This window comes from Pleurodeles waltl, chromosome 4_2 (assembly GCF_031143425.1).
Source record: "Pleurodeles waltl isolate 20211129_DDA chromosome 4_2, aPleWal1.hap1.20221129, whole genome shotgun sequence".
NCBI lineage: Eukaryota > Metazoa > Chordata > Amphibia > Caudata > Salamandridae > Pleurodeles > Pleurodeles waltl.
In genome coordinates, this window is record NC_090443.1 from 114,288,594 (window position 1) to 114,316,324 (window position 27,731).

General features: G+C 45.0%; 1 protein-coding gene across 1 annotated transcript in view; it reads left to right on the forward strand.

Moving 5' to 3' along the window:
- Positions 1–26,856, forward strand: part of LOC138294088 (exendin-3-like) — a 136,751-nt gene extending 109,895 nt beyond the window's left edge. Inside the window, exons 2-5 of the mRNA XM_069233321.1 lie at positions 20,543–20,653; positions 21,277–21,429; positions 23,434–23,502; positions 26,264–26,856. Of these exons, the coding sequence (XP_069089422.1) occupies positions 20,543–20,653; positions 21,277–21,429; positions 23,434–23,502; positions 26,264–26,282 (352 nt within the window). The 3' untranslated portion in view covers positions 26,283–26,856. The remainder of the gene's footprint in view (positions 1–20,542; positions 20,654–21,276; positions 21,430–23,433; positions 23,503–26,263) is intronic.
- The last annotated feature ends 875 nt before the right edge of the window (positions 26,857–27,731 follow it).

The window sequence follows — 27,731 nt, forward strand, 5'->3', positions numbered from 1 at the left end:
AAGACAGCCAGATACAAATACAACACTGTGAAATGCGTAGCTGTGCATAGACAAGAACTGTTGTAGGACTGAGACAACAGTGAAGCTGCAATACAGCAGAATCAACAGATTTCAGATGTTGCAGAAAGCAATATGCATTATTTCCTGGCTTCCTAATTAGTAACCTCGAAACGCTGCAAATACTGGAGCTAGAAACAAGCATACCTTGAGGTAATAAGGCAGAAATACCAGGGGCAAGCCTTTCTTCTGCTGTGATATGTGGAGACATATCTTCAGAAAATCTAAAACAAGTTTAGCAGGACCAGAATTCTGAAAGCACCCTACTTCACTGGGATGCTGGCATTTCAGGGGGAGGGGAACTTGCTGTAAAACAACAAACAAGCTACTACAGTGTTGACAGAGGCAGGACATTAATTTAGTTGAGTTAAAATGGCATTTTTATTTTCAATAGGAACATGGAGGAAACACGACCAGGAGTATAGCAAACAATACATTTAAATTTACACAACAGGCCCTGTCTTAGCAAATTTGCTGGGATCATGGAGCTTAAGAGGAACGCATGTTTATATCAGACAGCGAACACCAAAACCAAACTGGAACCCCTTTGCCACTTTTCAAGGAACTGACATCTGATCCATCAGAACATTGATAAACAGCATCAGGTTACAACATAGATATTTTTAAATATAAATGATCACAAGGAAAATGAATGGCAACATAATAGACCTACTCACTTGTTTTCTGCCCCCTCTGAACCATTTTAGATTCAGGTATTTTTTGTATTGACAAAGGATAGCTTCATCCCATCCTTCCGCTTCTATCTTCTGTGTCACACTCCAGCACTGCCGGCCCTTGGACAAGGCTACCTGCCTCGTTTTACCCCTAACAAGCTTAGGAATGGCATCCTGCAGCATGTCCAATCCCTAATCACAGGGCTAGGTGGCTGCCTCAAGCACCAGTATTTGAACTTCAGAACACAAAAGTGTAAAACAGTCAACGGCGGCTGCCGCATATGTCAAGAAGGGGTGTGGGGGGGGGGGGGGTGGATCGACGATGGGGGAAACCTTTTTGAGAAAAAAAAAGAGAAAACTTTTACCTTGCACCACATCACCCTGTCTGTGGTCCGTGCCACCTCGCTGCTCATGTGGTGTCACTGCATTTGCTGGGACACCAGCACAGGCTCCCCAGCAATCCTGGAGCTGCTTACATGCAAAACAGAGCATGAAAGCAGAGTCAGTATTAGTCTGAGCTGCAGTCACTGCCACTGCCTATGTATACAGCCAGGTTGGAGAGACCTAAGTGTGCATGTGTGTTTGGCCGGCCTCAGATGGCCGGCCAAACACACATGCGCACTTAGTTACCTCTCACATCACCTCCCACCACACCTCTCCATGGCCTAGCCTAGCCCCACCCCTCCCTGCTGGCTGAGCCAGCAGATGAAAAATGCTGAAAAATAAAACAATATCATTCTATTGTTTTATTTTTTGTCTGCTGGCTCAGCCAGGGGGCTGACGCCCCTCCTCCATTGCAGAGGAGCCACCCTCGAACACAGTGAGAGCTGTTTCCAAGGAAACCTCACCTGTCTTTGACCCCGGTCTTTACCTTGAGCTCTCAGGAGCAGGATGACAGTTGTATTTATTTTCGCTCTGCCATGCAGAGAGCACCTCTAGCAACACAAGAGAAGCTTTCATTGGCATGATATTTAATTTCAGTGTGGTAATGCGGGGCCAAGCATTGAAATGCGTTTGGCTAACCCGCGATGCGTGACACTTGGAAGGACTGACTGGCAAGTCTGTCCCTGTGCTTCCCAAATGCATACTGGAACATGTATTTATTTTATGTATGTGGTATTTCTGTAGCTCAAACCTACCGAAAAGGCAGCAGAGTACTGTATATGGAAAAGTGAGGATATGTAACTGGTTTGCGGACTGTTAATGTATTGTTATGTGTTTTTCATCAACTCTTTCCTAAATTGGAGCAGAGTTGGACAGTCCTGATGGATACAGGGATGCTCTTCCACATTCTTGATGCATTGATGGAGAAGTTCTGTTGTCTTGCTTTTTCTTTTTTTACACTTCTTAGTATGCAGTTTTATGGTGTTCTAGCTATAGGTGTGCTGAAAACCAACAGAGGTGGCAAGTTCATCTGCAAGATTAATGGGGTGCTGCTTGTGATGGCTTAGAAATGGTGGAGCTAGTTTTGAAGATGTTGGAGGATGTCAAGGGGGGCCCATTAAAGTTTCATCAGTCAAGGCAAGCAGCCAGAAGAAAAAAATTAAATTATGAACTACATTGAACTTTGTTTACCATAATGTACTGGGGAGGACTGGAACTGATCTGTGAGCAGTGTGCGGCTCCACTCACGAGTAATGCATATACAAGCTATGGTCCCTTGAGGGGCTGACTTACGTGCCAACAGATCTGATTCAAATTGGAGACTCCTGATTTTTTATGCCAAAAATGGCTTTATTCAATTGACTCCCGTCTAAAATTGCCTCTGCTTTAATATAAGTCAATGGGGGAAATACATTCTCCCGATTTTCTTTTCAAAATCTCCCAGTTTCCTGTTCTAAAATGTTGGCATGTATGATCTGGTGACTATTTTGGGAGCTCGAATTCTGTCCCCGGTAAAGTTTTGTCAATTAGACACTAAGGAGCAGGTCACGTTCACCCAAACAGACTTTTTGTCCTTCTGCAGAGTTGAAAAGAACAAAACATAATTATCAGGAGCTAACTGCACTGCTGCACTTCAACATTCAAGTGACCAGAAGGCAAAAATGCAAGTGATGAACTGGCTTGAACTGCATTTACCATAATGCACTGGGGAGGACTGGGACAGACCTGTGACCAGTGTGCAACCCCACCCCTTGTTAAACCTATGTGGCAGTTGAGCAGGGGACTCCAATCGGAAGCTAATCTGTGCATCTTCCACATAGTACAGTGCTTTACACCCAAATGACCCAATGATGTTGGACAAAATGCACACAGAGAAAAGCACTGGCAAGAGGTAAAATCTGTGAAAGTGCAAACGGATACATTTTCATTTAAAGTGGGATTGCTTTACCAATTGTGTTTGGCCTTCCAGAAAAAATAAAAACCACTGGTGACCTGTGTACTTAATGTCACATGCAGCAGAGAGATCTAGAAGATTCACTCCAGACACACTACCCTCATCATTGATGGCTCTTCACCCCTTTGAGGTCATCTCTGTTACAGTATGAAAACTTATTTTCACAAGAGAAGTGCACTAGGTTGCCTCAGTGAAGAGGATAACTGTTCTACCACAATTCTATCCAAGGTTTTTCCTAGGGCAGGTAGTGTGATCGGATGCTAACTTGTCACTGACACCTCACTGGGGTTGAATGTTTTATTTGCATTGAATGCAACACCACTGTGTCTTTCAGCAGCTAGGAACAAACCCTGTAGGCAACAAGGAGTTCCCTAAGGCTTTGTCCTTTTCTGTAATGGTTGTAAGAAATACCTGAGGGCAGGGGTCATCAGGGGAGGCAGATTTAGCACTATTGATAAAACTATCCACTTCTACCACTGTAACTGCAGAACAAATCAACTAACACAGCTTTTCCCTAAAAGTGGGATGACTTAGTGGGATTTTGAAGAGATATTGTAAAACTATTTAAATGCCCTGAATTGTTGTGTGCAAAAAAAAAGGATGCCAGGTACTAGCAAAAAGACAAAGATGACTTCACAAGACTGGCTAAAACAAAAGCTAGGATTTTGAACAGTTTGGATACTGCAAACAGTTTCTGAGATGGAACTGAGTTTTCGGAATGCCAGTGCCAAGATTGTTGGATCGGTACTGTTGAACCTTGTTGCTTGGCCTGCATACCGGAACCTAGCTTTCATTTTCTTATGGACGAGGTTTCTATATATTTATTACAGCAACCCATTATGTCTAAAGTCTTCCAAAGAAATGCCATGTAACCTTTTCAAAAGCTTTTCTGTGCACAACAATGAGTACTAAATTGTTGTTACTTAATGCAAAGAGAAAGGATTCTACCAAAGCATAGGTCTGGTTTGATTATGGTCTTGCAGGTATGAATTCTTTGTAAAATGGATGTATTCATTTTCTTCGAATCATGTTCTTCCTAGTTGCTGTGAGTCTGAAGTAAATATTAGTATCATTGTTTACTATGAAATTGGCCTGTAAAAGCATTAGAGTTATGAGATTTCTTCTTGTTTTGGGGTAAGTGGTTCTGTTGTCACCTGAAGAAGTCTGATGTTGCCTCTCCCATCAGTGGATGCTTCAAAGCATGTATCAATTAAAAGCCTACCATACTACAGACGCTCTGCTGTATTTATGGTGCCTGACCATTCAGGCCTGATGCCTCTTGTTATTACCATCCTGGGTACGTTAATTACTTTATCTATTTCAATATGGGCTCGCATGATGCTTTTGAAACATTCTTCTAGTTTACTTAAATCAAGAAAGCCTTCTTGTTACACTTCCATGTAGAACGTTTTCATCTTTTTCCAGATTTCTTTAATACATTTTACTTTTTCTGTGAGGTCATATTTACTCAGGTCATTGATCTGAATCTGTTTTTATTTGACCCACCCAGAGAGCATCTCATTCTTTCACTATATTCAAATGTTTATTTCAGTTTTTATTCATATGTAATTTGGATATAGATGTTAGAGAGACACAGTTGTACTTACTATGTGGTTACCGTGGATTCTGTCAGAGGTTATACCGCTTCTTGAGTATATGTTGAAGGATTTCCAAATTACCAAGAATTCTCAAATATGCTTGGAAAATAGGTTGGCAAAATTGACTGGCAATTATTTACTTTAATCATAGGGCCCTGTTACGAGTTTGGCGGATGGGAACACTCGTCCTCTAAACTCTAGACGGGGTGGTTGCTGCCATGCTGGCGACCTCCCCGCCGTCTTCATTAAGACTTTCCCACTGGGCTGATTGGCGTAAATGAAGGTTTCCACCAGTCAGCCCAGCAGGAAAGTGGTGGCAGCATTGTCGCTGGCTCATAATTGAGCCTGCAGCAATGCTGCCGCATTTGCAGACAGTGGGCATTTTGAGGGTGCTGAGCAGGGGGATCCGTGGCATGGGCAGTGCAGGGGCCCCCCTGTGGCCCCCTGCACCTGTTCTCTGCCAGCCTTTTCATGGCGGTGGTAGCGATGGTACTGCCATGAAAAGGCTGACGGAGAACAAGGTTGTAATCAGCAGGGCGGCGCTGCATGCAATGCGGCTTTGGCTGATTGCAACCTGCACCTGCTGTCAGTCCGTCGGGATCGAAGATCCTGGAGGGGCGGCGGTAGGTTTTCAGGTCTGCCCCCAACCTTGTAATGTGGAGGTCAGACCGCCGCAACCACAGCGGTCCGACTGCCACTGCTGCATTGGCGGTTCTCGGACTGCCAATGTCTTAATCAGGCCCTTATTGTCACAATAAACCAGATATGGAGAGAAAAAGGAAATATTTGAGCAAAAGTACAGAACTTTCTGTTACATTGCAGAAAGACTCACTTATAGGGCCCTGCTATTCCTACCAAGCACACTGTGTTGAATTAGAGAATGGTAAGTTCAGACCTTCCTAAAAAGGATTGTTGGACATGGCCTTTCTTAGGGGATTTCCCTGCAACTTTTTGCTTTTCCTCCCAGTTTTTTGCTGACTCTCTTTGCATGGCCTGAGGACTTTAGGTAATTTCCCACTGTTCTGCAGTGGGAAAGTGAGCGCACCTTTCCTAGGACAGGGCACTGACATAATTGGTTCAGGTGCTGTGCCCCGGAGTACGGGTACAGCCTAGGATAATAGTGGGCGATTGCACTCTGTCACTCACTAGAACAGCCTGTTAAGCATGTATCTAGCCTGCCAATGGAGGCATAGTTGTGCTTGGGCTTAGGTTGGCACTACTAACCAATAGCCAATCCTGAGGGGACCCTCCATTACTCCTAGAGCACCCCCCTGAAGGGCGGAACAGGTGGTAGACAGAAGGCCGGGCAGGTACACATGGGTGTCTCATGCCGGGTAGTGAAGAACCACCCCGCCCCCATTTGGATTTTCCATACCTGCAAGGTCAGCTCTTCACATAGTTTATTTCCAATTCCCACATGCTGGCCCGAGAGCCCTGCACACTTTCCCACTGTCAAGACAGTGTGAAAGTGGGTGCACCTACCTACATATAGTAGGAAGTGGCATTGGCCAGTGTGTGCTCGCGTGCCCACCAGTGCTATAAATGTGCTGAGTCTGTCATAGCAGGCTTCAGTGTGCGCACATGCACTTATTGTGTTTTTAAACATGAGCCCAGCCTGTCCTAGCAGGCCTGTAGGCTCGCACTAGCACCTATAAGGGTTTTGAAACACGTATCCTGTCTGTCATTGCATGCTTGTGTGTGCGTACTTGCACCAATGGTGCTCGTGAACATGTGTCCAGCCTGCCGATGCAGGCTTGTAGTCACATAAGGGCATGCATGCCCAGGGAGAGAAGAATACCCATATGTGTTTTCACTACATATGCTGCTCTACCCATAGGTTAGCATGGGGGAAGTGTTACAACTACTCCTATCTGCAATAGTGGATTGCAGCAGAGCAGCCTCATGATGTTAACTATTATTAGATTCGTCCTGACAAACCCCTTTCTATAGTAACAATGGTTTTGTCAATTATCACTGAGAAATGCCACTTCTAGAAAGTGGGCATTTCTCTGCCCTAAAACGCTTTGTGTGCCTTTCAATTTGACTCAAGCCCACAATAAGGGAGAGGGAGCACATCTGTGCATTTCCCAGTGACAGCAATAAAACCTGGGCACACAACTGGAACGAAGACCTGTGCCAGTTTTTGGCCTGGCATGATAGACTGGAGGGAAAGGTTTTGACATGGCACCACTAAACATTAAGATCTGCATTCCACAGCCCCATGCACACAGGACTGACATTTAGGGGGAGAGATCTGTGGTTCAAAGAGGAACACTCTGAACCTCCCCCAACTGCGAAGGCACACTACAGTTAAACTACTGATGTCACACTGCAGCAAACTAGAGAGACACAAGTCCAGAGTTCCAGAAGCATCATGCACACTGCCATATAATTCTGTTGTGCACTGGGAGTAATTACTGCCCTGGGGAGGGACTGTGCACTCTTCCTAAATCGTGGCTGGCCTCACAGGTGTGCATGACACTGGTGATAGTAAGCAGGGAAAGTTAATAATTGCCCTGACGAAGGCCCCATGACCCGACTGGGCCTTTTGAGAGAGCTGAAACATGTTGGTGAGAGGATAGAGGTTCCTGGGAACATAGTAGCCCCAAAGGAGATTAGGAACTTGTGAGAAAGTAGCCTCTTTCTAGCCTTGTTACCCCCACTTTTGGCCTGTTTGTGAGTGTATGTCAGGGTGTTTTCACTGTCTCACTGGGATCCTGCTAGCCAGGGCCCAGTGCTCATAGTGAAAACCCTATGTTTTCAGTATGTTTGTTATGTGTCACTGGGACCCTGCTAGTCAGGACCCCAGTGCTCATAAGTTTGTGACCTATAGGTATGTGTTCCCTGTGTGATGCCTAACTGTCTCACTGAGGCTCTGCTAACCAGAACCTCAGTGGTTATGCTCTCTCTTTACAAATTGTCACTAACAGGCTAGTGACCAATTTTACCAATTTACATTGGCATACTGGAACACCCTTATAATTCCCTAGTATACTGTATGGTACTGAGGTACCCAGGGTATTGGGGTTCCAGGAGATCCCTATGGGCTGCAGCATTTCTTTTGCCACCCATAGGGAGCTCTGACAATTCTTACACAGGCCTGCCACTGCAGCCTGAGTGAAATAACGTCCACGTTATTTCACAGCCATTTTACTCTGCACTTAAGTAACTTATAAGTCACCTATATGTCTAACCTTTACCTGGTAAAGGTTGGGTGCTAAGTTACTTAGTGTGTGGGCACCCTGGCACTAGCCAAGGTGCCCCCACATTGTTCAGGGCCAATTCCCCGGACTTTGTGAGTGCGGGGACACAATTACACGCGTGCACTACATATAGGTCACTACCTATGTGTAGCTTCACAATGGTAACTCCGAATATGGACATGTAACATATCTAAGATCATGGAATTGCCCCCTCTATGCCATCCTGGCATTGTTGGCACAATCCCATGATCCCACGGGTCTCTAGCACAGACCCGGGTACTGCCAAACTGCCTTTTCAGGGGTTTCACTGCAGCTGCTGCTGCTGCCAACCCCTCAGACAGGTTTCTGCCCTCCTGGGGTCCAGCCAGGCTTGGCCCAGGAAGGCAGAACAAAGGACTTCCTCAGAGAGAGGGTGTTACACCCTCTCCCTTTGGAAAATGGTGTTAAGGCAGGGGAGGAGTAGCCTCCCCCAGCCTCTGGAAATGCTTTCATGGGCACAGATGGTGCCCATTTCTGCATAAGCCAGTCTACACCGGTTCAGGGACCCCTCAGCCCTGCTCTGGCGTGAAACTGGACAAAGGAAAGGGGAGTGACCACTCCCCTGACCTGCACCTCCCCTGGGAGGTGCCCAGAGCTCCTCCAGTGTGCGCCAGATGTCTGCCATCTTGGAAACAGAGGTGCTGCTGGCACACTGGACTGCTCTGAGTGGCCAGGGCCAGCAGGTGACGTCAGAGACTCCTTCTGATAGGCTCCTTCAGGTGTTGCTAGCCTATCTTCTCTCCTAAGTAGCCAAACCCTCTTTTCTGGCTATTTAGGGTCTCTGCTTTGGGGATTTCCTTAGATAACGAATGCAAGAGCTCATCAGAGTTCCTCTGCATCTCTCTCTTCACCTTCTGCCAAGGAATCGACTGCTGACCGTGCTGGAAGCCTGCAAAACTGCAACAAAGTAGCGAAGACGACTACTGCAACTCTGTAACGCTGATCCTGCCGCCTTCTCGACTGCTTTCCTGGTGGTGCATGCTGTGGGGGTAGTCTGCCTCCTCTCTGCACTAGAAGCTCCGAAGAAATTTCCCGTGGGTCGACGGAATCGTCCCCCTGCAACCGCAGGCACCAAAGAACTGCATCACCGGTCCCCTGGGTCTCCTCTCAGCACAACGAGCGAGGTCCCTTGAATCCAGCAACTCTGTCCAAGTGACTCCCACAGTCCAGTGACTCTTCAGTCCAAGTTTGGTGGAGGTAAGTCCTTGCCTCGCCACGCCAGACTGCATTGCTGGGAACCGCGACTTTTGCAGCTACTCTGGCCTCTGTGCACTTCCGGTGGAAATCCTTTGTGCACAGCCAAGCCTGGGTCCACGGCACTCTAACTTGCATTGCACGACCTCCTGAGGTGTCCTCCGGCGGCGTGGGACTCCTTTGTGCAACTTCGGGTGAGCACCATTTCACTCCTCTTTGTAGTGCCTGTTCTGGCACTTCTGCGGGTGCTGCCTGCTTCTGAGAGGGCTCCTTGTCCTGCTGGGCGCCCCCTCTGTTCCCTGACGCAATTGGCGACATCCTGGTCCCTCCTGGGCCACAGCAGCATCCAAAAACCCTAATCGCATGACTTGCAGCTAGCAAGGCTTGTTTGCGGTCTTTCTTCAAGAAAATACTTCTGCACAACTCTCCACGGCGTGGGACATCCATCCTCCAAAGGGAAAGTTTCTAGCCCTTCTCGTTCCTGCAGAATCCTCAGCTTCTACTGCCTAGTAGCAGCTTCTTTGCACCCACAGCTGGCATTTCCTGGGCATCTGCCCACTCTCGACTTGGTCGTGACTTTTGGACTTGGTCCCCTTGTTCCACAGGTACCCTCGTCTGGAAATCCATTGTTGTTGCATTGCTGGTTTTGGTCTTTCCTGCAGAATTCCCTATCACGACTTCTGTGCTCTTTGGGGAACATTAGTGCACTTTGCACTCACTTTTCAGGGTCTTGGGGTGGGCTATTTTTCTAACCCTCACTGTTTTCTTACAGTCCCAGCGACCCTCTACAAGGTCACATAGGTTTGGGGTCCATTCGTGGTTCACATTCCACTTTTGGACTATATGGTTTGTGTTCCCCCTATCCCTATGTGTTCCCATTGCATCCTATTGTAACTATACATTGTTTGCACTGTTTTCTAATACTATACTGCATATTTTTGGTATTGTGTACATATATCTTGTGTATATTTGCTATCCTCATACTGAGGGTACTCACTGAGATACTTTTGGCATATTGTCATAAAAATAAAGTACCTTTATTTTTAGTATATCTGTGTATTGTGTTTTCTTATGATATTGTGCATATGACACTAGTGGTACTGTAGGAGCTTCACTCGTCTCCTAGTTCAGCCTAAGCTGCTCTGCTAAGCTACCATTATCTATCAGCCTAAGCTGCTAGACACCCTATACACTAATAAGGGATACCTGGGCCTGGTGCAAGGTGTAAGTACCCCTTGGTACTCACTACAAGCCAGTCCAGCCTCCTACATTGGTTGTGCAGCGGTGGGATAAGTACTTTGTAACTACTTACCACTTTTGTCATTGTACTTTTCATAAGGGAAAAATATACAAAACAAGTTCAGTGTATGTACACCTAACCAAAAAGTTTTGCGTTTCTTTTCTCACTTCTTTTCTAAAGTGCTGAAAAGTACCTCTAACTTTCTAAAAAGTTTAAAAAGTTTTTTTCTGTCTTTCCAAAAGTTCTGAAAAACTTTTTTCTCACTTTTTCTATCCCTTAAACACTTTCAAAAAATGTCTGGCACTGGCCAAACTGTTGATCTGTCCAAACGTGCTTATGATCACCTTAGCTGGAAAGGAGCAAGGAGTCTCTGCATAGAAAGAGGTTTAAGTGTAAGGAAGAATCCCTCTAGAGAACTGTTGGTTAACATGCTTGTTGAACAAGATAAAGCCAGAGGTGGCACTTCTGGTGAAAAATTATCTGATGGTTCCCACTCTGATTCTGGGGCACCCCTAGCAAAAGATGTGGGAGGGAAGATTTCCAGCCTGCCCCCTAGCAAGCCACCTAGCATAGCTGGTACTGATGTAGAGTCACACCATACTGATAGTGTTGTCTCACATCACAGTAAGAGTATCCCTTCTCATCATAGTAGAAGTGCTGTTTCTGTTGGCCAAGCTGTTAGGGTGCCATCTGTTAGGAACAGGTCTCCTTCCGTTCATTCTCACCATACTTCTGTTTCAAGGAATGACCCACCCACCCACCCTGATGACAGAGTGTTAGAAAGGGAGCTCAATAGATTGAGAGTTGAACAAACCAGACTGAAGCTCAAGAAGCAACAGCTGGATTTGGATAGACAGTCCTTAGAAGTGGAAAGAGAAAGACAGAAATTGGGTTTAGAAACCCATGGTGGCAGCAGCAGTATTCCCCATAGTCATCCTGCAAAAGAGCATGATTCTAGGAATCTGCACAAGATAGTTCCCCCTTATAAAGAGGGGGATGACATTAACAAGTGGTTTGCTGCACTTGAGAGGGCCTGTGTTGTACAGGATGTTCCTCAAAGGCAGTGGGCTGCTATCCTATGGCTATCATTTAGTGGAAAGGGTAGGGATATGCTCCTTACTGTGAAAGAAAGTGATGCCAATAATTTTGCAGGTCTTAAGAATGCACTCCTAGATGGTTATGGCTTAACCCTGAACAGTACAGGATGAAGTTCAGAGAAACCAAAAAGGAGTCTTCACAAGACTGGGTAGACTTTGTTGACCATTCAGTGAAGGCCTTGGAGGGGTGGTTACATGGCAGTAAAGTGACTGACTATGAAAGCCTATATAACATAATCCTTAGAGAGCATATACTTAATAATTGTGTGTCTGATTTGTTGCACCAGTATCTAGTGGACTCAGATCTGACCTCTCCCCAAGAATTGGGAAAGAAGGCAGACAAATGGGTCAGAACAAGAGTGAACAGAAAAGTTCATACAGGTGGTGACAAGGATGGCAAGAAGAAATATGGTGAAAAATCTCAAGATAAGCATGGGGATAAGGGTAAAACCAAAGAGCCCACTTCAAATCTTAAACACTCTTCAGAGGGTGGGGATAAAACACATTCTTCCTCTTCTTCTCAACCTGCACACATTAAAAAGCCTTGGTGCTTTGTGTGTAAAAACAGAGGCCTTAGGCCAGAGGATAAGTCCTGTCCAGGTAAACCCCCTGAGCCTACCACCACTAATACATCAAGCTCTAGTGCCCCTAGCAGTAGTGGTACTAGTGGTGGGACTGCTGGCAACAGTCAAGCAAAGGGTGTAGTTGGGTTCACTTATGGGTCCATAATAGAAACTGGGGTAGTCAGTCCCAAGACAGTTTCTGTCACACCTAGTGGCATTGGCCTTGCCACACTGGCTGCTTGTCCCCTTACAATGGATAAGTACAGGCAGACAGTATCAATAAATAGTGTTGAGGCCCAGGCCTACAGGGACACAGGTGCCAGTATCACTTTGGTGACTGAAAACCTAGTGGCTCCTGAACAACACATCATTGGACAACAGTATAAAATTATTGATGTCCATAACTCCACTAAGTTTCTTCCCTTAGCTATAATTCAGTTTAGTTGGGGTGGTGTTACTGGCCCTAAGCAGGTGGTGGTATCACCTAGCTTACCTGTAGACTGTCTCTTAGGTAATGACCTAGAGGCCTCAGGTTGGGCTGATGTAGAGTTTTATGCCCATGCAGCCATGCTGGGCATCCCAGAGGAATTGTTCCCTCTCATTTCTACTGAAATGAAAAAGCAAATGAGAGAAGGCCTGAAAACTCAGGATCCCTCTCCATCAACAGGTAAAAAGGGTATCACAGTATCCCCTAACCACCCTGCCATTCAGGATACCATTCCTGTGGTGGGAGAAACCTCTCCTGGGGTGGCACCTGTTCCAAGGGAAGCATCAGCTGGCAAAGCTGTACTCCCTGAGGTAGAAGTACCTCTCTGTGGAATAACTAACATTGGTGAGAAAAAGAGCACCATTTTAGTTAACATGGAGCATCCCTCCAACCCTCCCAGAGAAACTTTAGTGCAGAAACTCTACACTGCCTCACAACACTTAGGATAGCATCCCTGCCCTGCTCCAACTCAAGAGAAACAGCATTCCTGTTCTCTCTTCCAGCCATATGGACAAAGTTTTTGCCCAGCTATGGCTTTTCTGAGACAGCATCCCTGTCTGGCATTTCCATCACTACAAATAGGTTCAGTGGACAATTCCCACTGCTCTAAACTAAAAGTTACTGATAGAAACTCTGAAAATACATCTTCACATTGTTGCTTAGCTAAAAAACTTCAAACAGGGTGGTTTACATCCCCACAGGGAAGTAACCATATAGTGGATGATAAAGGGAGTAACCAGTCTATTGCAGAGCTACTCTCTACTTATCACCACTTAGACAATAAAGTCTCAACTGGCCAAGGTTAGCCTTATTGTCCTTCGTTTGGGGGGGGGGGGGGGTGAGAAAGTAGCCTCTTTCTAGCCTTGTTACCCCCACTTTTGGCCTGTTTGTGAGTGTATGTCAGGGTGTTTTCACTGTCTCACTGGGATCCTGCTAGCCAGGGCCCAGTGCTCATAGTGAAAACCCTATGTTTTCAGTATGTTTGTTATGTGTCACTGGGACCCTGCTAGTCAGGACCCCAGTGCTCATAAGTTTGTGACCTATAGGTATGTGTTCCCTGTGTGATGCCTAACTGTCTCACTGAGGCTCTGCTAACCAAAACCTCAGTGGTTATGCTCTCTCTTTACAAATTGTCACTAACAGGCTAGTGACCAGTTTTACCAATTTACATTGGCATACTGGAACACCCTTATAATTCCCTAGTATATGGTACTGAGGTACCCATAGTATTGGAGTTCCAGGAGATCCCTATGGGCTGCAGCATTTTTTTTGCCACCCATAGGGAGCTCTGACAATTCTTACACAGGCCTGCCACTGCAGCCTGAGTGAAATAACGTCCACGTTATTTCACAGCCATTTTACACTGCACTTAAGTAACTTATAAGTCACCTATATGTCTAACCTTTACCTGGTAAAGGTTGGGTGCTAAGTTACTTAGTGTGTGGGCACCCTGGCACTAGCCAAGGTGCCCCCACATTGTTCAGGGCCAATTCCCCGGACTTTGTGAGTGCGGGGACACCATTACACGTGTGCACTACATATAGGTCACTACCTATGTGTAGCTTCACAATGGTAACTCCGAATATGGACATGTAACATGTCTAAGATCATGGAATTGCCTCCTCTATGCCATCCTGGCATTGTTGGCACAATCCCATGATCCCACGGGTCTCTAGCACAGACCCGGGTACTGCCAAACTGCCTTTTCAGGGGTTTCACTGCAGCTGCTGCTGCTGCCAACCCCTCAGACAGGTTTCTGCCCTCCTGGGGTCCAGCCAGGCTTGGCCCAGGAAGGCAGAACAAAGGACTTCCTCAGAGAGAGGGTGTTACACCCTCTCCCTTTGGAAAATGGTGTTAAGGCAGGGGAGGAGTAGCCTCCCCCAGCCTCTGGAAATGCTTTCATGGGCACACATGGTGCCCATTTCTGCATAAGCCAGTCTACACCGGTTCAGGGACCCCTCAGCCCTGCTCTGGCACGAAACTGGACAAAGGAAAGGGGAGTGACCACTCCCCTGACCTGCACCTCCCCTGGGAGGTGCCCAGAGCTCCTCCAGTGTGCTCCAGACCTCTGCCATCTTGGAAACAGAGGTGCTGCTGGCACACTGGACTGCTCTGAGTGGCCAGGGCCAGCAGGTGACATCAGAGACTCCTTCTGATAGGCTCCTTCAGGTGTTGCTAGCCTATCTTCTCTCCTAAGTAGCCAAACCCTCTTTTCTGGCTATTTAGGGTCTCTGCTTTGGGGATTTCCTTAGATAACGAATGCAAGAGCTCATCAGAGTTCCTCTGCATCTCTCTCTTCACCTTCTGCCAAGGAATCGACTGCTGACCGCGCTGGAAGCCTGCAAAACTGCAACAAAGTAGCGAAGACGACTACTGCAACTCTGTAACGCTGATCCTGCTGCCGTCTCGACTGCTTTCCTGGTGGTGCATGCTGTGGGGGTAGTCTGCCTCCTCTCTGCACTAGAAGCTCCGAAGAAATCTCCAGTGGGTCGACGGAATCGTCCCCCTGCAACCGCAGGCACCAAAGAACTGCATCACCGGTCCCCTGGGTCTCCTTTCAGCATGACGAGCGAGGTCCCTTGAATCCAGCAACTCTGTCCAAGTGACTCCCACAGTCCAGTGACTCTTCAGTCCAAGTTTGGTGGAGGTAAGTCCTTGCCTCCCCACGCCAGACTGCATTGCTGGGAACCGTGACTTTTGCAGCTACTCCAGCCTCTGTGCACTTCCGGCAGAAATCCTTTATGCACAGCCAAGCCTGGGTCCACGGCACTCTAACCTGCATTGCACGACCTCCTGAGGTGTCCTCCGGCGGTGTGGGACTCTTTTGTGCAACTTCGGGTGAGCACCGTTTCACTCCTCTTTGTAGTGCCTGTTCTGGCACTTCTGAGGGTGCTGCCTGCTTCTGAGAGGGCTCCTTGTCCTGCTGGGTGCCCCCTCTGTCCCCTGACGCAATTGGCGACATCCTGGTCCCTCCTGGGCCACAGCAGCATCCAAAAACCCTAACCAATGACTTGCAGCTAGCAAGGCTTGTTTGCGGTCTTTCTTCAGGAAAACACTTCTGCACGACTCTCCACGGCGTGGGACATCCATCCTCCAAAGGAGAAGTTTCTAGCCCTTGTCGTTCCTGCAGAATCCTCAGCTTCTACTGCCTAGTAGCAGCTTCTTTGCACCCACAGCTGGCATTTCCTGGGCATCTGCCCACTCTCGACTTGGTCGTGACTTTTGGACTTGGTCCCCTTGTTCCACAGGTACCCTCGTCTGGAAATCCATTGTTGTTGCATTGCTGGTTTTGGCCTTTCCTGCAGAATTCCCCTATCACGACTTCTGTGCTCTTTGGGGAACTTTAGTGCACTTTGCACTCACTTTTCAGGGTCTTCGGGTGGGCTATTTTTCTAACCCTCCCTGTTTTCTTACAGTCCCAGCGACCCTCTACAAGGTCACATAGGTTTGGGGTCCATTCGTGGTTCGCATTCCACTTTTGGAGTATATGGTTTGTGTTGCCCCCATCCCTATGTGTCCCCATTGCATCCTATTGTAACTATACATTGTTTGCACTGTTTTCTAATACTATACTGCATATTTTTGGTATTGTGTACATATATCTTGTGTATATTTGCTATCCTCATACTGAGGGTACTCACTGAGATACTTTTGGCATATTGTCATAAAAATAAAGTACCTTTATTTTTAGTATATCTGTGTATTGTGTTTTCTTATGATATTGTGCATATGACACTAGTGGTACTGTAGGAGCTTCACTCGTCTCCTAGTTCAGCCTAAGTTGCTCTGCTAAGCTACCATTATCTATCAGCCTAAGCTGCTAGACACCCTATACACTAATAAGGGATACCTGTGCCTGGTGCATGGTGTAAGTACCCCTTGGTACTCACTACAAGCCAGTCCAGCCTCCTACAGAACTTGATTTTTACTAATACCTTTGGACCCTGCAATAAAAAGATACATTCTTGGGGCATTCCAAGAGGTATTTTTAGTATTATTGATCCAGATCACTGCAAACATCCAGCTAATTTTTATTTCTGAACACTCAAGAACACTTGGTTGAGTCTGCCCCGGTAGTATCATCTTACCCAGGTGTGGATAGACAGCCGATGATGAAGCATGCCACTATTAAGTGGGTGAGGTGTCTATTCCAAATCTTGGAATTATTCCATTAGCTGGTAGGTGTGGGAGGTTAGTTCTGATTGGTTTTCTCTCAAACATTCCTTCCTGGACAAAAGGTCCTGATATTGAAGAAGTGTCCCCCATACCCTAGTTACTATAGCATTGTTAATGACTGAATTGAGAGAACGTGACTAGGTCTTTTCTCTCTCGCAAAGTGTGGCATATGGCCTGGATGGATTGCCTGCTGCTGTGTGGCACCCTGACGTGTGCTCTCCAAGGGCTTGTTGGCTTGCCCCCTGTTCTTTGGTTGAGGTCTCAGGGACATCAAAGACCTCCACGGGGGTTCTACTCCTTCTACCAGTGACATTTGGAGATAAGTGACCTCTGAAGTGCCCACATCGCCTGCTGGTTCCATCTGATAGCAGCGGTGAGCGTGGAACCTAGTATTGTTCCTGGAGATCGGATTGCCTGGTGGGGAGCCTGCAAAGTACTGCCCACATTCAAGGAATGTGGCTCTTTGTCATGGGGCCATGACACACCTAAGCGGCTTGTTGGTGGTGAGCAGATTCACTGATTTTGGGACTCTGCGTGTTCCACTTCGTAGTCCATTCCTCATTTCTCTTGTGCAACACACTGAGTGCACGCTCAATGCGTGCTGTGTCCAATTCACAGATTGCGACCCTAAGAGGTAGGGGGCATACCCATAGCAGTGCCACATTCTAACTCATATGGCACCCCTGAACGTGCACCTGTGTGTGTGTGTGTGTGTGACCAGATTGAACTGGTGTGACTGAAATCATCGCACGCGAGACATTGTGCCTCATTCCAGGGAGGTAAGGAACTGGTAACTCTTAGTGTGTAATTGGATTTGTTTGGTGCCACTCAAGTCATCATGCACCATATGCTGTGCCTGAAAAACTAATTTTAAGGTAAGGTTCCTTTTTGGTATTTATGGTTTATTAGTTGTTTAGAATATATATATATATATATATATATATATATATATATATATATATATATATATGTTGTTCAGGCAATTGTTATTCAGGCACAATTGTTGTTTAGACAGTAGTTGTTCAGTACTTAGTTGTAGAGACTTTTTAGGTGTTTAGCAGTAGTGGTTTAGGCTATAGTTGTTTAGGACCTAGTTGTTCTGTCACATATTCTGAGGCTAGTACTGCTAGTGATAGTTCTGACTGATTTATGTCCAGATTTACATGATGTTCATGTCATGTTAATGTGTATGTTTACCATGTGTGAAATCTCTTTTGTGATGCTCAATTTATTGTTGTGCAAGTGTGCTGTGCCAGTGCTTAACACATTGCCAGTGATAAGCCTGCCTGCTCAGTGGCAAGCTACCATAGGGTAAGCACAGGTTATACAGTGAGTGTAATCACCCACCCCTGATAGGAGTGGTAGGTTCTGCCTGACTAAGGCCTTGCTCGCTCCAGCCAACCAGAGCATGCCACCGCCAACAAGTATGTGTACTTCTCACCCCACTATGTAGTATACTTCATCATACGGACAATCCTCGACAGTAGATTGTATGCTAGACAGGCTCAACCTGAGCTTTTACTTTTTGTGTGAGCAACTGTGGATTTGACCCTAATTTGTTTATGGACCTTGATATGAATGGAGACAAAGCTCATGAATGTAGTAGCCCGTCAAAAACCAGTACAAATTCTACCCCACTTGTAATGTCAGTACAATTCCACGTGTGGAGTGCCCCAGAAAAAAAAAGAAAATGAAAATATTTCTTTCAACACTCACCTAAGAAAATCTATTTATAAGTCTTTAGGTGTTTAGGGACAGATGCCTGCCCCTAGAATTCATTTATTGAACTGTGTTTTGTAAGATGAAGGGATTAGTTTTACCAGGAGACAATGTTGCGTATAATCACGTTATCTCACTAGGTCAGAACCTGCTTTTTTGTAGGGCAGATACTTCCCGGCTCCGTCAAAAAGGCACACTTTCATAATAGACTGAGATTGCGTATTTATTATTTTGTAATCAGGTGCGTCCAAAAGTCACCGCTCACCACACAGTGATGTTAGTGTGCATGTAAGGCTATCACATAGAGCCTGCGCAAAGGACCAACGGTATGAAAATGTAGGGCACGCCACTCATGGAATTTGTAGTCTTAGTAGACTGCTGTCTAAAACTGAATTTTTAGAAGAAAGCGTTTCAATCATTCCAAATAATGTATTCTTTGTGAAAAAAAAAAAGACAACTCATGCTCAAACAGATTATGTGGGTGATTCAGACCTTGGAGGACGGACGAGGCCGTCCGCCAAGGTTCCGCCGCCGAATGACCGCACCGCGGTCAGAAGACCGCGGCGGCCATTCAGACATTTCCGCTGGGCCGGCGGGCGCTCTCCAAAAGAGCGCCCGCCGGCCCAGCAGAAATGCCCCTGCAACGAGGACGCCGGCTCAGAATTGAGCCGGCGTAGTTGCAGGGGTGCGACGGGTGCAGTTGCACCCGTCGCGTATTTCAGTGTCTGCAAAGCAGACACTGAAATACTTTGCGGGGCCCTCTTACGGGGGCCCCTGCAGTGCCCATGCCATTGGCATGCCATTGGCATGGGCACTGCAGGGGCCCCCAGGGGCCCCGCGGCACCCCCTACCGCCATCCTGTTCATGGCGGGTTTCCCGCCATGAACAGGATGGCGGTAGGGGGTGTCTGAATCCCCATGGCGGCGGAGTGCGCTCCGCCGCCATGGAGGATTCAATGGGGCAGCGGTAAACCGGCGGGAGACCGCCGGTTTACCCTTTCTGACCGCGGCTGAACCGCCGCGGTCAGAATGCCCTCGGGAGCACCGCCAGCCTGTTGGCGGTGCTCCCGTGGTCGGTGACCCTGGCGATCACCGGCCGCCAGAGTCAGAATGACCCCCTATATCTCTCTTTAAAATTACCTATTCTAGGTTATTATATTGTAACCTAGATAAGACCAGCTGTGGAAAAACTATGCCTCGCCAAATCTTCATTGTCACACTATTGTTTTTTACTAATCCAATGGCCTCACAATGAGGGGCTTTTGGCAGTGTTATGCTGAGCAGTTTAAGGTATGTGACAGCTGGGTGAATAAAATGCGTTATGGCAGTATTTGGATAGGAACAGCCTAAAGTCTCTTAACAATAACATTATCAGTGGATTAGGTTAATGCGTTCCACTGCTTGCCTTTATTAAGTTCCTCCCTGTCTATTGTTTTTCTTTGTCCCCCACAATGATTCTACGATCTTTCCTTTATTTTCTAATGTAGTTTATAAGCTGCATGCTATTATTCTGAATAGTGTGTTAATAACATAGTTGTTAATTTGCAGCATCTTATATGAATTTTACTCCAGACAGACTGACAAATGTGTTCTGAGTTCATCCTGAAACCCTAGCTTTTCTATGAAGAATCACAAATGAAACTAGACTTCTTGAAACCATACCAGCACGTGTGGTTTAAAACATCCACAAATAGATAATTTAGGTTTCACTTCACACACAAAAAGAATTTCCAGGGCACTGAGTTTCCATCTTGAAATAATACACTTTTTATTAATATGTCCAAAAAATAAAAGTAACAAGTATTACCTTCTTCCTCTCATATCATTGGAATGTTGCACTCGTATGTGTTTTGGGGCATTCAACACGACAAAACGAAATGGAAGAGGGAAGGCGAGGGTGATGTCCAAAATCCTGGAAAAATATACAGTGACTTTAAAGTTTGATGTACTTTGTTGCATTGTTTATAACATTAAAGTGAGTGTATTTTCACCCATGTGCCTGCTTGTTTCTTTAGATTCCTGCATATTTTACATTCTCACATGCTTTCCCAAAGTTTGAAAACACATCTTATGAGTTTCACATATCTGTTGATGGTTTAGGCAAACAATGATCTATCCCTTAGTCTTTCAAGCTAATGTTGCTTCATTACACACACAGAGAGGACCAGATGAAACAGATACAATGGATTTACCTGGCTGGTATCTTGGTTCTGGTTTTGGCCCCAGCCAGTCTGCAGATTGTTGTCAAGGATTCTTCTGATGAATCGAGGTAAGACTCTAATACACAGGCTTAAATGACAGTAATCATAGAAGCTGTATATGATTTTTTTTCACATTTTCCAAATCTCGTGGGATCACTTACACTAAAGTATGTCCTTCTTACAAAAAATGTAAAATGGGGTCTCTGAAGTTGTTCTTTTTGAGAGCAGGGAAGTAATCATTGCAAATTCTGATTTACTACTATTTGTACTTTTCCGTTCTTGTATGCATCCCATATATTATTTAATCAAATATTAAGCGAACAATATTAATTCACTACAAAGTTTTCACAAAAATCTAAATTGACTGTCTCTGAAAACTTTAGTTAATAGGTGCTAGTTCCACATTAATTATACACATTATAAAGATCTACAAAGAAGGTAGGACTGGGTTTACCATGTAGGACTGGGTTTACTATGTAGGACTGGGTTTACTATGTAGGACTGGGTTTGCCAATTGACTTAAACGACATTGCAGCTAGAGAAAAATCCCTGTCATTCAATCGAGGAGCAACCTTGTAACTCATGTAAATCATGAACACACCTACACTTATGGTAGGTATGCCCAAACATTTCAGATGGAGCTTGTACGTTATTGATAACATTTAAGCCATGACAATATCTTTTCCAACAGATGGCAAGCCTATGTATCAAAGAGTGCTCAGACCTTCACCTCCAACATCAAGCGACATTCAGAAGGAACCTTTAGCAGTGACCTGACCAGATATCTGGACAAGATGAAGGCCAAGGACTTCGTTCAGTGGCTCATGAACACAAAGCGCTTTAGGTAATAAAAAATAGGTCAAAGGTCAATTTATGCACTTTTATTGCTGCACTCGAATTTCTTAAGCGTCAGTGAAAATGATGGGTTTCTGATTTGTTGCATACATTTTTCTCGTAAAGGATGCACTGCAAAATGCATCACACACAGCACTACACTACTTGGTCTAATAACTTATCTTTGGTACGAGGTGATAAAGTGACCTGAAGAACGGAGTTAAAAATACGCTGAGCAGATAATAATGAAGTGACAGCTTTTTTCAACATGGATACACATGCTTTCATACACAGAGGCTCTGTTTTATGGGAACCACTCCACAAGACCTACAGGTACATGCCTGATGTTAATAGAAAAGAAAGCATTATGGTAGCTGAAGAGAGCTGAGGTACAGACTGTGGGGGTCCCGCCGGCCAAGCGGGAAAGACCCAGCAACGATGAAGCCGGCTCCGGAGTTGCTGGGGTGCGATGGGTGCAGTGGCACCCGTCGCGATTTTCAGTGTCTGCCAAGCAGACACTGAAAATCATTATGGGGCCCTGTTAGGGGGCCCCTGCACTGCCCATGCCAGTGGCATGGGCAGTGCAGGGGCCCCCAGGGGCCCCACGACACCCGTTCCCGCCATCCTGTTCCTGGCGGTAACAACCGCCAGGAACAGGGTGGCGGGAAGGGGGTCGGAATCCCCATGGCGGCGCTGCAAGCAGCGCCGCCATGGAGGATTCCCTGGGCCAGGGGAAAACCGGCGGGAAACCGCCGGTTCCTCTTTTCTGACCGCGGCTTTACCGCCGCGGTCAGAATGGCCCAGGTAGCACCGCCAGCCTGTTGGCGGTGCTTCCGCGGTCGTTGGCCCTGGCGGTCGGTGACCGCCGGGGTCAGAATGACCCCCTGTGTCTGATAAAAAGCCTTTTTGTTGGAGAGTCAAAACGGGCAGAGGAGAAAAATCATATTTTCCTTTACATGTACTTTTTCTTACAGTCGTGTTTGCTGTCTAAAAACTAAAGAGAGCAAGTCCTTTAATATTCTTTTATTTAAGGCTTTTTGCTCAGTCGACATGTTCTACTTTCAAAATGGCAACCCAATAATATAGAACTTACCTTTCTGGGAGAATTCTTTATTTACACATCAGTATAGGTTCAGGAGATATAAAGCTTTACAAGTATACCCCCCAACCCACCAAGGTTACCCTACCAGGAGCTGACACTTTCCTCCTCAGCTTTTTACCGACAGCTGATATCTGTCAGGCCCACACTCCTAGCAAAACAGCAGAGTGACATTCTTGGGGTGGAGTAGGGCCCTATATGAATTGGGGAAAGAAAGATGCAACACATCTGTCATTTGAAAACACAACACATAAATACAGTTTTCAGGTCTCAATGAGATATCAAAAACATAATATAAAGCAAACAACAGACACTTGCAGGATTATCTCAACATATGTATAAAGCAAACACATTGTTTAGGATAAAGTTAGTAATCTGTTATAATTAAAATTGTTACACTGAAATAATGAAAATATACTTTTGTTTCTCAATGTCAAGAATGAATGATATGAACGAGGATGACTGATGTGTGTGTGCAATTCGAGTTCCGGGCACATTCTGCTCAACCACTATCTAATATTTTATTGATCTGTTAATTTATATACTTTTGCCACTTTATGTACTCATACAGATTAAGAATAATATTTTTCAAATTATTATAGAAATAAAAGAAAATATATATTTTAAATCACAACCTGGTGATAGTTCATGTATAAACTTCAAAGGACAGAGATTTCATATATGCTCTTTGTTAATCACATAGGAATGAAGTAGCTCGGAGATACATTTCTCCTGCTACACAAATGCAAACTGGGGTAGAACGTTTGCTGGTATCCATGGACATTTGTGGAAAACTCTGAAATGCTATCACTTTTATTTCCATTGACAGCTTACTCAAGCTTATTCAATTCCCTACGCACATGAAAATGAAATATGTTTTGATTCCAAAAACAAATGTTGTTTCTTTTTCAATAGTGGTACAAAAAGGAACACTAAAGAGGACCCAGGTGTTATCACTTTGCCATCCAACGTTTCACTCTTTAGGTAAGTGGAAAAGATGAAACTCCTGCAATGAGGTAGATTTCAGAATTGGGTATAAATTATTCTGTAATGTAAATCTTGCATTACTTTAATTTTTTTTACTGGGGATGGAAAGAGAGTGCTATATATGAGAATGTCATGCACATCGAAGAGGAACTGGGGCCCAGTGAGGGTTGGTACCCATTAAACCGTCCCAGACAGAATGAAAGGCTTTTCACACTGCTGCTACCAATAGCCAGTGGTAACTCACCACCAATCTGTGCCCCACGTTAATAGCTTTGAAGGCAAAGAAATGGATGGAACCCATGACAATGGGAAATTAAGGGGCATGCTATTCTGGTTCTAGTAGTGCTCAGAACATCTGTTGCGTCTCCAGTCAAATACAAGTTCCAAATGTGCTAAACTGACATGGTGGTCTTTTGAGGTTAGAGAGCACCAATCATCAACCAGTCATAGTGCACCACTGAGACCATCAAACTAGTTTCACATATTGATAGCAAACCATTCCAGGCAGATGCCAAAGTCAAACCAATAGGGGATGAAAGGCTTGTATCTCAATGTCAATTTATGTTGAAATACCATTCTTTCTCAGCGTTAAATTATATTCCAAGTCAAGATTTCCCACTTTGCACATTTATTGGAATTCTTAATGGCGTCCAAACTGGTTTAATATCTCATGTTGAGTAATGTACCTTCCTGTTGATTTTTATATTTTGGGTTTGAAATAAACATCAACAAAAACAATAATAAACATGTATTGTGATACCTGAACGTTCCGTCCCATCCTCCCCTCAACACTCCCTCCTCCCTGTTGGGTATATGTTACCTACACATCTATCTCGTTAAGGTGAAGTCCTGCCAAATCTAATTACGAGCTAGTGACTTCAGTCTGTCCCTGTTGAACCTTGGCTTAGTTCAGGTTTTGTTCATTTATTCGTCAGTCTCGGTACCCTTTGCTTTGGTTTCTGCATCTCTAATCTTCAGTGGACCATCCGTCCCATATCTTCCCAAATTTTTAAGGGCATCCGCTGCCCTCATACCTATTCTTTCCTTAACACAGCATGCATTCATTTGCCTCACCCAATCTTGTATTCTTGGATGAGCTGTGCACCCCTATATCTGTGCAATTTCTCTTTTTGCCAGTATGAAGCCCAGGTTTATGAGGAATTTCCTGTACGTTGTTGTGTCTGAATTCCCCCATATTCCCAGCAGCACTAGGGATGCCTGCCCATCTATCTGTGCACCCACTACTTCCTCTAGCCTATTCCGTAACCCCTCCCAAAATGGTTGGACTTTAGGGCAGTCCCATAATGCATGTCAAAAAGAACCCTTCTGACCACAGGCGTGTGGCACATATCATCTCCTGCCCTACCTATTTTGTGTAGGAGTACCATAAAATATACGCTACATAGTATTTTAGTTGGATTTGGTGAAAGTGCATTTTTATTGCTACTTCTTGCGGAATTGCAACGCTTTCCTCAAATCATCCTCTAGCTCCCACATATCTGTGTGCCAGTGAGTCCGCAGTTTAGCTAGTTCATATGTCCGCCCAGTAACTTTATTTCCTGGGGGGAGTTCTCTATGTGTTCCTCTCCTGGGGGGAATCTGCAATGCATAGCGCAGTTGTAGATATTTAGGTATTTGTGTCAGTACTATGTCATATTCATCCTCGAGGTGTTCGAATGGTATTATACCATTTGCGTCCCACATGTCCCCTAGTGTGGAGAGGCCAATCATATCCCAATGTCCGAAAACCCAGTAATTTAGTCACTGGGCCCAGTTTTCTACCTAGCCATAGGAGGGTATTCGGGAACATTTTCTTTTCCCATCCCATTTCTTTTTGCAGCCTATGCTAGATGGAAATCACTGTTGCCGTTGCTGACGATGCGCCTGTCGCACGATTGCCACCATATAGGATGTGATAGTAACATTGCTCACTCAGTGCTGCTCAATCTGTTCTACATGCAGGGTCGTCTAGTGGGGCATATGACCATTCATTTACTGTGCTGACTTGGGCAGCCTCATAATATTTGTGAATATTCGATAATGCTATACCTTCTTCGTATACCAATCGTTGGGGGGTGGGAGCACGGTTCATGCAGGGCTGACTAACCAAATCAGGGATATTAGTAACCTCTTTATAGTTTGGAAGAAAGCATTTGGTTGTGCATAGGGGCTGTCTGTAGTATCTATGTGAATCTGGGTAATGCATTTTATTTTTAAATTGGCACCCTGCCCAACAGTGAGAGCAGTAGTGCCCCCCAGTGTTTTATAACCAGTCCTAGTCTACTAAGCAGTGGGCCAGATTGTCTTCATAATGTGCTCTTTCATCTTTGGATATCCACAATCCCAGGTATTTTAAGTGGTGGACTTCAATCTTTAGTGGCATGGAGAGGTGCCCTGGTGGTATCCAACCATCCACCAGGAATATCTGGGACTCCCAATTTGTATAATGCTCATGTAAAGCAATCATGACAAAGTTTCAATCCTTTTTTTCACAATTCATAAAGCAGTAGTGTCCACCATAAATCCAAGAGGAACTGATGGTGCCAAATTGTCAGGATCCCATGATATAAACTTGCATGCAATAAATTTAGCTGGATATCATTTGTTAAGGGGTGACTTGGATTTTCTGGGCTTGCACTGGAAATGTTCTCTTTAAACAGGTTCTTCTAGTGGAAATTGTTTAAGGTAACGTGTCTGTCAATCTCCCCATTTAGAACTGTACAAAGATTAATTTTCTGTAAACATTATTCATCTCCAGGTTTTACAAATATGAATGACGTTGTTTACTGACAAGAAACTAAACCTGGAACATGAAGAATATGGACCACTTGCATCAATCTTCACAATGAAAATATTCCAGCAGCTTTTCATGGGCATCGCTGCAAGCTTTGAAAGCAACTTGATAATGGAAGCCTGATTGCAAGCTTGAAACCCTGCCAGCCCGCTGCAGCAGATACACACACTCTCTGGACCCTCTGCTCACTTCTTTGAAGGTGCATCTAGTTATTGCATGATGGAGGACCCAAACTTTGGAGGAGCACTTTTTTCCACCACACTCAAGAGCTCAAGACCAAACTAACTGTAAAATCTCCACCCACTTTGTGCCAATCCCACATCTGGTACTGATTATGGCAATTAACCCTTGTCCTTCAACCATAACTGCCCCCTCCAACTTCATCTCCACAAACTGCGGCACATAATCTTGAATTGTTCTAGGGACCACTGTATCTTCCTTTTTTTTGTACATACCCCCATGGTACGTACAGTGCCTGCTGCTTTTCCAAGCTAGGTTGATACTTCACAGATAATGTAAATAATTTACAAAATGTGTTTGGAATAAACATCCTCAATCTGTGCACCAGAGTCATGTTCAGCCTCCAGTTTTTGTTTACAAGTCACATCGTGGTTGGGGAGGCCTGGGTAATATTATGCAGCAGTTTTCCACTTTGGGAATAACGGTCTATCACTTTCTGCAAAGTTAATAATACTGGCAGAGACCCTCCTGCTCCAAGCAATGGCAAGTAATGGAAACGAGGCACAAGGAGATCAGGCGATTCACCCTTAATTATATGGGATTATTAAAATATAAAACCGGATTAAACGTCTTTTCATTGGGTTTGGCAGCTCAGAAACCTAACTATACACATCTCTCGATCAAATACATATTATTATTTAAGAAAAATATCATGTAGTAAAATGGCCATACAGACTTCAAAGATAACCGACTACAAGCTAGAGATTGAACAACCTAGAATGTAAAAAAAATACCATACAAACTTGAAAACAAAAATACAAAAAAATATTGAAAAACGTATTTGTGACTTTTTGTAGCATGAGTTAATTGACTGAACCTCAGTCCTATCAAGTTTAGGGGTAAGTGCTTGATAGTGGTATATGGGTTATGTGTTGATATTTTTGTAAGTATGTTTATATAGATATTTTTACATCATCTTTATTTTTACAGTCTAAATACCTATGACTATATTTTTACAGAGTATAGTTAGGCTGTAGTTTTATGGGTGCAACTATTATACCAGGTGCATTTAATGCACGTGCGTTTGTGCAGTTATGAGACCAACTTATTTTAATCCATTGATTCATTAGATTTGAATGTGGATACTTTTGGTACAGAAGCACAGGTAAAATGTTCACTTGCGGTGCCTTTACATGTTCATCAAGGCCAGGTTAAGCAACCGTTCTAGTCCTTGGGTACATTTAATTTTAAT